This window comes from Lampetra planeri, chromosome 45, assembly GCF_965212315.1.
Source record: "Lampetra planeri chromosome 45, kcLamPlan1.2.h2, whole genome shotgun sequence".
Classification (NCBI taxonomy): domain Eukaryota; kingdom Metazoa; phylum Chordata; class Hyperoartia; order Petromyzontiformes; family Petromyzontidae; genus Lampetra; species Lampetra planeri.
The window spans coordinates 4,533,537-4,545,842 of record NC_136151.1 but is presented as its reverse complement, the minus strand read 5'-3'; the positions used below and the strand labels follow the sequence as shown (position 1 = coordinate 4,545,842).

The 12,306-nt window shown below is 47.0% G+C and overlaps 1 protein-coding gene across 2 annotated transcripts in view; it reads right to left on the bottom strand.

Annotated features, from left to right (window-relative positions):
• Positions 1-4,809: 4,809 nt before the first annotated feature.
• The window catches only part of LOC144733037 (papilin-like), a 47,100-nt gene continuing 39,603 nt past the window's right edge, over positions 4,810-12,306 (bottom strand). Inside the window, exons 6-10 of one of the 2 annotated variants that reach the window (XM_078614764.1) lie at positions 11,801-12,004; positions 10,511-10,714; positions 8,334-8,537; positions 6,999-7,184; positions 4,810-5,375 (exon numbers count right to left, since the gene is read on the bottom strand). In XM_078614764.1, coding sequence (XP_078470890.1) covers positions 5,230-5,375; positions 6,999-7,184; positions 8,334-8,537; positions 10,511-10,714; positions 11,801-12,004 — 944 coding nt within the window. In that variant the 3' untranslated portion in view covers positions 4,810-5,229. The remainder of the gene's footprint in view (positions 5,376-6,998; positions 7,185-8,333; positions 8,538-10,510; positions 10,715-11,800; positions 12,005-12,306) is intronic. The other variant, XM_078614765.1, reaches the window with a different exon arrangement.

Sequence of the window (12,306 nt, the reverse complement as noted above, 5' to 3'; positions counted from 1 at the left end):
CACCCGATTACCCACCTACCAACATGATTCAAATTGCATCTGAAGAATATCACCCATTTACACATGAACTGGAGAGATTATTTGTCAAATAATGAACAAATATTAAGTTGATAAACTTGATTTGGAGCTTTCGTGACTGCAGGAATAACTTATTGTTTTTTTTGGTAAAGTCACGTAGAAAGAAAATACATTTAATAATAGAATATGACGTTTCGATTGCAACACAAGCAATCATCATCAGGTACGAATGAATGAGAAAAAAAACGAGAAAACGTAGGAATAGAATGCAATACAACACAGAGAGTCGGATAACATAACAGTCAACACCCTACCTGGTTGATTACATTCATCCAAAGATTGCTAAATTTGAGAGAGAGATAAAACACAGACACGGAGACATATAGACAGACACATAAGCAGAGAGAGACAACACAAAGCCACAGAGAGAGAGAGACACACAGAGACACACAGAGAAACAACGCCTCTGTGTCGAGGCCTTAAATAGAGAGAGGGGGGCAGAGAGAGAGGGGGGGCGGTGGAGAAATTAGCATGTCAATGAGAGATGTGGAGCTTTCGTGACTGCAGGAAGTACTAGAGAGACAACACAGAGACACAGAGAGAGAATAAAACTTAATAAAACAAACTTAGTAAAATTTGGGAAAGTAATGCAATGCAACACAGAGAGTCGGTCAACACACAATTAACGCATAGCCTGATTGATTATATTCTTCCAAAAATATCTAAATTAGAAGTTAAGTGTGAATTTTCAGAGAGAGACAAGACACAGACACACAAAGACAGACACACAAGCAGAGAGAGACAACACATTCGTACCTGATGATGATTGCTTGTATTGCAATCGAAAGGTCGTATTCTATTATTTTATTTATTTTATTTCTACGTGACTTTACCGAAAAAACCATTAAGTTGATACATTTTTCAGAACAATTAAAAACCATACTAAAACAAATCCTGAACAAATAAATGGCAATAAAAGAGACGACATAATTCGTTTAAAATCTTGAATCAGAATGTTTTTTCAATGTACGGTTTGGTGCAGAAACCCACAGAGCCTCACCATAGCCGACGAAATCAGCCCGAGGGACAAACCATCACCATTTGCCTGGCCACTCTGGGTTTTGTATAAATCGCAACGCTCCTGTTGCATTCACACCGCCGCCGTGTGCGCTCCAGGAACAGCGTCTCTCAGCCACAGCGAGCGGTTATCGGTGAGAAGCCACTGAGAGTCGTGGCGTGCGCGGCTCCCACTGAGAGCGTAACGAGTGGACCTGGCTCCCGTCTGGAACTGGTCAAAGCCGACCGTGTAACGTGTCTCACGTTGCGTCTCGACAGCTGCGTGCGATACGAAGCTTGTGTCTATGACCTTGACCACCTGAGCACATTTCCACGGAGTGTATCGTGAGGTTTCTAACCTCGTGATAAGTAATGTTCACTGCCTTGTTCATCACCGATGTTGTGAGCTCACAGGATGTTGATGGTTAAAATGTTTTAACTGGAACGTCCCTTCGCAATTGTGTCCAGGGTATCAAATGACACATACGTGAAAACTTCAATAAAAGATTTACTATGGACTATATTTTCATTTTATTTTACCAGGCAAGTCCTGATGAGCTACCTTGCTCTTTTTCAAAAACGATGTGGCCATCACAGATGATAGCTCACCGAAGTGGCTTATCATCATGTGGAAATGTATAGCAGTGGCTTAATAGACGTCAGGGTCGGGATCAAACTCACAACCACCTGTAGACCAGGCGAGGTATTTAACATCTAATCACACCAAATAAAATATTAAAATCTACATCTTACACGGTTTACATTTATATACCACGTAAAACACATTGATACAGAGCCAAGAACAAGCAAGGTATCGCACTCACGTGCATCAGAGCGAGGTCAAACGCACGAATGCACGATCAGTACTGCCAGGTCATGTGGGACGTTCTCTCGCTGTCACAAAATCACTCAACGCGTTCGTCAAATAAAACCGCATGGCCCTTAATGGTCACATATATTAAACGACGTTTCAGGCAATGGACCTACTTTCTAGGACATCATTGAGAGTTAAAGCAGGAGGGCGATGCTGAATGAGCGCGTGCGTGTTTGGGTTTTTACTCTGATAATCGTTGCTTGAGTGAATTTAAGGGTTTTAAATTGTTTCACACACGCGCATTTCTCTCTGTGTGCATGTGGCAGAGTTTAGCGTATCAACAGCGAATAAATAAATAACAACATCAGCGAGCCGTTCTCAAATCACCGAAATGTTGCTGCGTTTGGAGAGGCAAGGGGGAGAGAGAAAGGGGGGGGGGGTGCGGGGTAGAGGGAGGGGGGCCGCGTGAGCGCTAGGGGAAGAGGACGTGAGGCTGGGGGGGGAAAGTGGGCGGGGCTAAAAGTTGGAAGCTGGAGATGAACAGATAAAAATGTGCTAGTAAACCGGCAGGTACGATGGAACAACCATAAACAGTTAAGGTTTTACCTGGTTGATAACATCCTTCCAATGATTGTTCAATTTGTATCCATCTTCTCGGTTGAAGTTTGTCTATGTTTATATATCTGGATGGCTTCATGAACAAACCTTTGATAGTAGCCCGAAGGTTTGCAGAGTACCTTGGTCTCGGAAGAAACAATATCATGCGAGCCCACAGCGTTATAACAATGGTCAGCTACGGCAGAGGTATTGGTTCTGCTATGTTACAGATCTGCCTTGTGTTCGCAAACACAGTCCGAGACATGTCGTTTCGTTTCCCCAATGTAACTATTACCGCAGGTACAACTCAGTTTGTAGACTCCAGGGTATTGCATGTCAGGAATGATATCCTTCACAGATGGGATTAGATCACAGATTTTGTGCCCTGTATTGAATCGGACCTGGATCTTGTGTTTGTTTAAGATTTTGGAAATATTTTTGGTAACACTTGCTAAGTATGGCAAGGTGATGATTTTGATTGGGTCCTTAGATGGTTGTCTCCCCATGGTTGGAGAAACAGCTTTGCGGATACTGTGGTCTGAGTTCCCATTCATCTTGGGGGCTTGGTGTACGTATTACAGTTAATTGGCTAGGTGGTGTTGGTCGGAGATCCAGTGGGTCCCATGGTGTGGTGTTTTGATGAGGGAATTCTTCTGGACCTAATGGTGGTGGGAATCAGGTTTTAGATAGGAATCTGTGTGGGTGCCTTTCCTGTGGACAGAGTGTCCCAACGAGCCGTCAAGGTTCTTCTCAAACAGAACATCCAGGAATGGTAGCTTATCATCCTTCTCCACTTCCATGGTGAATTTGATGGATGGGTGTATGAAATTGATGTGGTTGAGAAATTGGTTCAATGCTGGCAGACCATGTGGCCAAATGACGAAAGTATCATCTAGGTATCTCTTCCACAAGAAAGGAAGTAGGGTGGATGTTGGATGGCATCTGTTTCAAATTTCTCCATGAAAACATTCGCTATCATTGGTGATAAGGGGGAACCCATGGGGTACCTTCATTTTGTTTGAAGAAAGTACAATTCCAGGTAAAGTAAGTGTTGGTAAGGCAGTCTATAACCAAAGTTGGTACATCCGGATTCAGTCCATGTTGGACCAAGTTTTCAATTATTGCTAAGGTGTCAGGTACAGAAACCTTGGTGAACATAGAAACTACATTAAATCTGACAAGCAAATCATCTGGAGACAGTGAGATGCCCTTGATTAGAGAGACCAATTCAGCTGAGTTAAGTACTGCTGAGGTAGTCTTGCCCTATGAATGGAAGCAAGGTATCAGACAGAAAACGGGCCAGTTTGTAGATAGGTGAGGTGATAGTGGAAACGATGGGCCGAAGTGGAGAACCTTCTTTATGGATTTTGGAAGACCATATAATCTGGATGGTCTAGCAGCAGAGAGAGCCCCTTGAATGGTTCGTTTAGAGAAGTCGAATTGTTGATTATATTGTTGGTTTTTGGAACCAGGCGGTTGGTAGGATCTTTGTTAATGTTGGTGTAACTGCTGTCATTAAGAAGGTCCTGTATTTTGTTGTTATATGTGGTTTTATCCATGATAACAGTAGCATTGCCCTTGTCGGCTGAGAGGATGACTATGTCCTCTCTCTCTTTTTAAGAAAAGGAGTGCTTACTTACGCTGGCACTGGTTCCAACAAAAAAACGTTGCAGCTAATGAGACAAAATTAGAATACACAAATTAACGTTCACGCTTTCAATCTCGCTGTATTGATGGCATGTTTTGGACACTGGGGATTTGCTATAAACACATCGAGACTAAAAATTTAAAGTCGAAGTAATTTCCTTTTCAGATGAGCACGGAGGGCAACTCCTCCTCTACTGTTTAATGGTGTAAGCCTGGCGGTGGAAATTCCGCGTTCATATGGTGGCGGGGGAAGGGCGAGTACATCCACAAGACGACTGTTGACCTCTCCACCCCGTGGTTACTCATTTAGTCGACTCTAAGAGAGCGGGATGATTGGCCGAGTCAGCCCCAAACCCCACACCCCCCGGACCCACCAAAACAGGATTCGACTCCCAAACATTGCGATTGAGAGCAGCAATCACACTGCACGTGAGCGCGGCTTATTTGAGCAGGGGAAAAAAATTACCCACGCGTACGAGAGAAGCGTGGCCACAGCATTGCAGTTGACTACGACACAGACACCGTTGGCCCGTACGTCCAATGATACGTGTGTTGTAATGGCGTTTGGTGAAGTGCCCTTTATTATTTAAAAGTAGAAGAAAAATGTAGTGCATCGATTACTGAAGTGTGAAAATAAAATGTATTTTGTGCAAGCGTATAACAACAAAACAACAAAATCACGTAACAACTTTTCTTTAATGAGACGAACACGACAAACAAAATACGATGTGAGTAATACTCGTCGTGTCGTTAAGCCATAGTAGTGTTTGGTGACGATTACAGACGGCAGATGCCGATGCGAGGGATGGGCGTGTTGCGTTTAATAAGAACGGGCGCGTGACTTTAAAAGTGAGTTAACTGGAGATCAGCCGCCTGAACCATAAACATCGGTGATTCCACTTCGACGCAGTCGCTTCCTTCCACACGCAGCCCCATTCGTTTCCGTTGAGATCCACCGGCGCAAACTAAACTGCTGAAGCGGGTTAACAAAAAAAGTAAGTACGTAAAATATATTGTCGGTGCCTCTAGCTATGAAACCCAACCGACCTCGCGACTACAGACGGCGCTGCAATTGCGTGCTCTTGTCAGTTCTGCCCTCAATGCTCCGTGCGGTCTGCTCGTTCGCCGTTCTTCCGAAGTTGTTTTTGCTTCATGCTCCACTCGCTGGTCCTCATGCCCGCTCTTTTCTGGCTGGACATTGGTTTGCCTCTGGGTTGGATCATCGAAGTTGAGGCTCCCATATCTTCCGGGGGGGGGGGGGGGGGAAAGGAAAGAAACAGAAAACGTTGAGGTTAAAGTAACCATCCACGCGCATGTGTGTACGTATGCGTTTGCGTGCGTGTGTGTGTGTGGGGAGCGGTGGTGTAGCGCTACGAACATGGTGACCCCGGTTCGATTCACGGCCAAAACCAGTGACGATTATAAGAACCGGTCCTGGGCCTACCCTAGGTCGACTCAGCCTCAAATGAGTACCTGGTGTGGTGTGTAAACATCGCCACTGGAGAGACAAAGGCGGTCGGGCGTGGTGCTGGCCACCCACCCCGCTCGTGTGCCGTGCCGGCCTTCATAGGTGCTCGCTAACAACACTTGCCCTCAGAGTCTGTTAAAGCTATACACTGAGGATCTTTGTTGTCTTTGTTGTAGTGTAGTGTGCATCTGGAAGTCATCTCGACCAGTCAACCCATGGCACTTGGGTCTGTTCCGCGACCTCCTGCTTGCGAGCCTTGAACACTTCACGTGGCCTCAAGGTACACCGTGCACTGGCACAAGCGACGTGGGGAGGTCACCGCCACTTAGTGTAAAACGGTGGATTTTTGTGAATGTAATTAGACGGCCCCCTTGCGCGAAGTCACTGTGTCGATGCATGTAGTGGAAAGAACGGTGCAAGTATCTCGAATCCGCCCCGCCCCCCCCCCCCCCCCGACGATGCCCACCCAACAGTATGAACAGATAAACCACAGTCGTTTGGCAGGTCGCACGCGGTGGGGTAACGTATGGGTACTCCCTCCTATGCCAAGACATCTGACGAGTGTATAAGAGAAGGTCAAAATACACAACCAGAGTGGTTATCTAGAGCTCCCTCCGGTGGCGGCCTTTCCGCCAGCAATGATGTCAGCGAGCAATTGCAGGGCTGCGCTTTTATATTTTACAGCGTGCAGTGACTCAACACACTGATGAGAGCACCGCAAACCAGATGAGTCACGTGTGAATAAATTTCATTTGCATTGCGTGATTAGATAAAGAAAAGTCCGTTTTAGTATTCTCACCGCTCGCACGGTTAGTGCCCTGTCTGACAATTGCCCCCAGAAGATGAGATCACAGAACTATTTCTGAAGTCACTTCATTGAGCGCATTAATGCACACCGAGATCGCAGAGGTCGTTTATATTCTTTGTACAAAGTTCCGCATGTAAAACTGAAAACACCATTCTAACCACAGCGCATGCTCAGTGGCCAGGGGCGCAGTCCGACGGTGGGAGTTGGCGGGGGGGGGGTGTCCTACTCGTGAAAGCTTCCCCGTGGTTATCGGTTAGATTCCAGATAGGGTCGGTAAAGTTGGCCCCCACCCTCGCTTAGTCAAGGACAAGTGGAGTTCCACCGCAACTCCAACAGCAACTCCTGGCCATTGACTCAGTACTAACCCCCGCTGGTCGTGAACTCCCCCATGTATGGCAAGGTTCCATTGGATGCACAATCGGCATTTGCCTCGCTGTAACAGAAGAGTTAAAAAATGAAAACGCACTTAAAAAAACAGTACCGCAATTATTTTTCTAAAATGGCGCGGGAGGTCTTTTGGTTCCGTACGTATCTTAAAACGCGTCAAAGCTGCGTCATGCCGCACGCGTGGGGCCCAGCGGTGCACGGACCTCTGTTCTTGTGGCACTTGCAGCTCTCCACGCACTCCTCAATCGTGTGGAAGTTGTTGTCGTTGCCTCCGCAGCCGCCATAGATGAAGTTCTCGCACTGGCCCGTGGTCATGTTGTAGAAGTGACGCGGGAAGGCGGCCTTGCAGTCGCCAGTCTCCGGCTCAAAGCGGCACTTCTTGGGCACCTCTGCAGTGTGGGGAGGGGGGTGGTGGAGACACGGTGGGGAGTTTAAACACCGACGTGCAAGGGCAATGACGATGGCGGGGTGTGCAGATGAATGTCGCTGTGGGACTAACTTCTCTGGCACATGTCGTGATGGGTACTCCAAGATTGGATGTTCAGTGCTCGCCCGAGCTGCTTTGGTTTCTGGTGGCCGAACGAAGTGCTCGCCACAAAGGAACCACGATACCTTGCTGATGTCGTCAAGGAGCATAAACCATCGCGTAAACTCCGATCATCCTCGCAGCGGATTTTGGCTAACCAAAGACGGTCACCGCATCACACGCTTTCAGATGCAGCCGTCTGGAATGCTCTTCTGTCCGCTATTAGTAAGCCAATGGACGTAAGCACTTTCAAATCAAGTTTGTAAACTAATTTCTTTAGAACTACTTTTTTTGTGTTTAGTGTGTTGTCCTTCACCGCACCTCTGATTAACAATGTTGTCTACGTACGGTGCGAAACAAGTTCAACAAACATAAATAGTGCTGGTGGCAAGTGGGCGTTCTCATCACAACCACGTGCTCAGGGGCTGATAAATTTGTGAATATGTGTTTGTTCGAAATGTTTAGCATACTTCCCAACATGCAATAAAACTGAAATTTGGCATGTGGGTAGCTTGCAAACTGTACACCATGCAAAAAGTATAAAAATAGACTGTTGTATTTTGGGGGGGGGGGGGGGGCGCAATAATGGATATATTTGCACGGCATATGAGCGGTGACGTCACATCTGTGATGTCACCCGCATGCTGCAGCGTTACGCAGTGTGCCTGCTGACGTCACGCATCCCCCCCACCCTCCACGTAGGCCATGTATTAATCCAAGACAAGAATCCAAGTCTCGGGCGAAGCCGGGTAGTAAAGCTAGTATAAGATTAAGTATTCTGACCCCGTGGGCCAAATTCTATGAATTTAGAAAAAACACAATATCTCGCCCTTGCACGTGGGGCCCTCCAGAACGTGAGGCAACCAGGGGTTACGTACGTACTCTACATTGAACTTATTTCACGCCATGCGCAGCCGACCACGCTAATCGGATTGTGCGGGGGAAGCTCAACAAACTGCCTGCGCGCTCGTTTCCCTCGATAGCCGGTGGCGGTGTGGGTGTGGGCACCTACTCTGCACTGTTTTGCAGGCAATGCGGCACTCCGTTTCTGTCTCGAAGTTGTTGGCGTTGCCGTCGCAGCCGCCAAAGTAGAACTTCTGGCAGCGCTGCGTGAGGCGGTTGTAGAAGTAGCGTGGGATGTGGGCCTTGCAGGGCCCAATCTCTCTGTCCATCGTGCAGATGGCGCGTATGGAAAGCTCATCATCGCTCTCGTCGCCTGCAGGGGGAACGGGGAGGACCCAATAACAAAAAACTATTTTGTACGTGCATGTTTACGTTGAACTTCTTTCGAACCATGCATTGCCAACCGTGATAACACTGGTCAAAAAAAAAATTCTGGCCTGGACTTTTGCAGCTGTTTTAGACTAATTTCAGGGTGTTGATTCCAAATCTGATCTCAGATTTGCTCTATCATATCATTTTTATGCTAACGGCATACCCCATTTTCATTGATTTTACCCGAAATTAACTCTGTAACTTTTGATTGCAAGTTGTTGCGAGTCAGTGACTGCTTTAGTGTTAAAATATGGTGCTGTATTTTTAAGATAGTGTGTTTATAATATCATTTTATGTAGATATCCACATTTATTTTATATTTTTCTTCTGCAGTTTTTATTGAAAATGCAATATTTGATATCTCAAAAACCTGATGTGATAGACGAAAACTGATGCCATATTTGGAATCAGCACCCCAAAATGACCTTAAAACCGTTGGAAAACCTTATGCCAGAAAAAGTGTGTTGACCAGTGTAATCGGAGTTAAGGGCCCACTGAGCTGAATATCTCTTCAGACGCGACCTGACCGCCATAAATTACAGCGTAACAAAGTGGCGGCTTATCACGTGGAAGTGTATGGCAGCTGAATGCTCTATAAATGCACGATGATTCTTAACGTGGAGTGGAAAACCCGGAGGACCCGGAGAAAAATCCACACGACCACGGGGAGAGAAACTGCAAACTACAAATATACAGCAGGCGTCAGGGTCGGGATCGAACCCACGACCTCCTGTATACCAGGTGAGCTAGCTAACATCTCTCCACCGCGGCACCACTCTAACCACTGTGGCACCCCGGGGCTTAACTCCCGTCGTAGAAATGATGGTTTATGCATCGTACATATTTGTCTCACCAATGTCGTGTTCAATCACATTTCTGGCTCAGCAATCATCGAAAGGACGTAATAAACCATTTCGGATCTTAACTGATTGTGTTCACGTTTACGGTGACTTTCAGACCGCAGTCCACTCACTGGTATTGACTATATATATTTTATTCTCCGCAGGGAATGGATTCTTTGCTCCGATGCAAGTCTCCTATCACCACTCTCCCATTGACATATTTTGTTGCTTCCTCTTAGTACCTTTCACGCGACGGTCAATGGTATAGTGTATAGCAGATTGTATAATAATAAATAGTATTAAAGTGTAATGTTTAATATAATGTATAAGGTAATATATAGTATCGTAATTGTATAGTGAATATACAGCAGTGTGGTATACAGTAGGGTGGGTAGAATAATACATAGTGTAATATTACAATGTATAGTCTAAACATAAATAGTGCTGGTGGCAAGCGGGCGTTCTCATCACAACCACGTGCTCAGGGGCTCATCAATTTGTGAATATGTGTTTGTTCGAAATGTTTAGCATACTTCCCAACATGCAACAAACCTGAAATTTGGCATGTGGGTAGCTTGCAGACTGTACACCATGCAAAAGTATAAAAATAGACTGTTGTATTTGGGAGGGGGGGCGCAATAATGGATATATTTGCACGACAAGTGAGCGGTGACGTCATATCTGTGATGTCACCCGCATGCTGCAGCGTTACGCAGTGTGCCTGCTGACGTCACGCACCCCCCCCGCACCCTCCACGTAGGCCATGTATTAATCCAAGACAAGAATCCAAGTCTCGGGCGAAGCCGGGTAGTAAAACTAGTATAAGTTATAGTATTCTGACCCTGTGGGCCAAATTCTATGAATTTATAAAAAAAACACAATATCTTGCCCTGGCACGTGGGGCCCTCCAGCACGTGAGGCAACCAGGGGTTACGTACGTACTCTACATTGAACTTCTTTCACGCAATGCGCAGCCGACCACGCTAATCGGATTGTGCGGGGGAAGCTCAACAAACTGCCTGTGCGCTCGTTTCCCTCGATAGCCGGCTGCGGTGTGGGTGTGGGCACCTACTCTGCACTGTTTTGCAGGCGATGCGGCACTCCGTTTCTGTCTCGAAGTTGTTGGCGTTGCCGTCGCAGCCGCCATAGTAGAACTTCTGGCAGCGCTGCGTGAGGCGGTTGTAGAAGTAGCGTGGGATGTGGGCCTTGCATGGCCCAATCTCTCTGTCCATCTTGCAGATGGCGGGTATGGAAAGCTCATCATCGCTCTCGTCACCTGCAGGGAGAACGAGGAGGAACCTATAACAAAAAACTATTTTGTACGCGCATGTTTATGTTGAACTTCTTTCGAACCATGCGTTGCCAACCGTGATAATCGGAGTTAGGGGCCCACTGATAGCGTAACAAAGTAGCGGCTTATCACGTAGAAATGTATGGCAGCCGAATGCTCTATAAATGCACGTTGATTATTAACGTGGAGCGGAAAACCCGGAGGACCCGGAGAAAAATCCACACGACCACGGGGAGAGAAACTTCAAGCTACAAATATACAGCAGGCGTCAGGGTCGGGATCGAACCCACGACCTCCTGTATACCAGGTGAGATAGCTAACATCTCGCCCCCGCGGCACCACACTGTGGCACCCCATTGCTTAACTCCCGTCGTAGAAACGATGGTTTAGGCACCGTACATATTTGTCTCACCAATGTCGTGTTCAATCACATTTCTGGCTCAGCAATCATTGGAAGGACGTAATAAACCATTTCGGATCTTAACTGATTGTGTTCACGTGTACGGTGACTTTCAGACCGCAGTCAACTCACTGGCATTGACTATATATCTTTTATTCTCCACAGGGAATGGATTCTTTGCTCCGCTGCAAGTCTCCGATCACAACTCTCCCATTGACATATTTCGTTACTTCCTCTTAGTACCATTCACGCGACGGTCAATGGTATAGTGTATAGCAGATCTGTGATGTCACCCGCATGCTGCAGCGTTACGCAGTGTGCCTGCTGACGTCACGCACCCCCCCCGCACCCTCCACGTAGGTCATGTATTAATCCAAGACAAGAATCCAAGTCTCGGGCGAAGCCGGGTAGTAAAACTAGTATAAGTTATAGTATTCTGACCCTGTGGGCCAAATTCTATGAATTTATAAAAAAACACAATATCTTGCCCTGGCACGTGGGGCCCTCCAGCACGTGAGGCAACCAGGGGTTACGTACGTACTCTACATTGAACTTCTTTCACGCAATGCGCAGCCGACCCCGCTAATCGGATTGTGCGGGGGAAGCTCAACAAACTGCCTGTGCGCTCGTTTCCCTCGATAGCCGGCTGCGGTGTGGGTGTGGGCACCTACTCTGCACTGTTTTGCAGGCGATGCGGCACTCCGTTTCTGTCTCGAAGTTGTTGGCGTTGCCGTCGCAGCCGCCATAGTAGAACTTCTGGCAGCGCTGCGTGAGGCGGTTGTAGAAGTAGCGTGGGATGTGGGCCTTGCATGGCCCAATCTCTCTGTCCATCTTGCAGATGGCGGGTATGGAAAGCTCATCATCGCTCTCGTCACCTGCAGGGAGAACGAGGAGGAACCTATAACAAAAAACTATTTTGTACGCGCATGTTTATGTTGAACTTCTTTCGAACCATGCGTTGCCAACCGTGATAATCGGAGTTAAGGGCCCACTGATAGCGTAACAAAGTAGCGGCTTATCACGTAGAAATGTATGGCAGCCGAATGCTCTATAAATGCACGTTGATTATAAACGTGGAGCGGAAAACCCGGAGGACCCGGAGAAAAATCCACACGACCACGGGGAGAGAAACTTCAAGCTACAAATATACAGCAGGAGTCAGGGTCGGGATCGAACC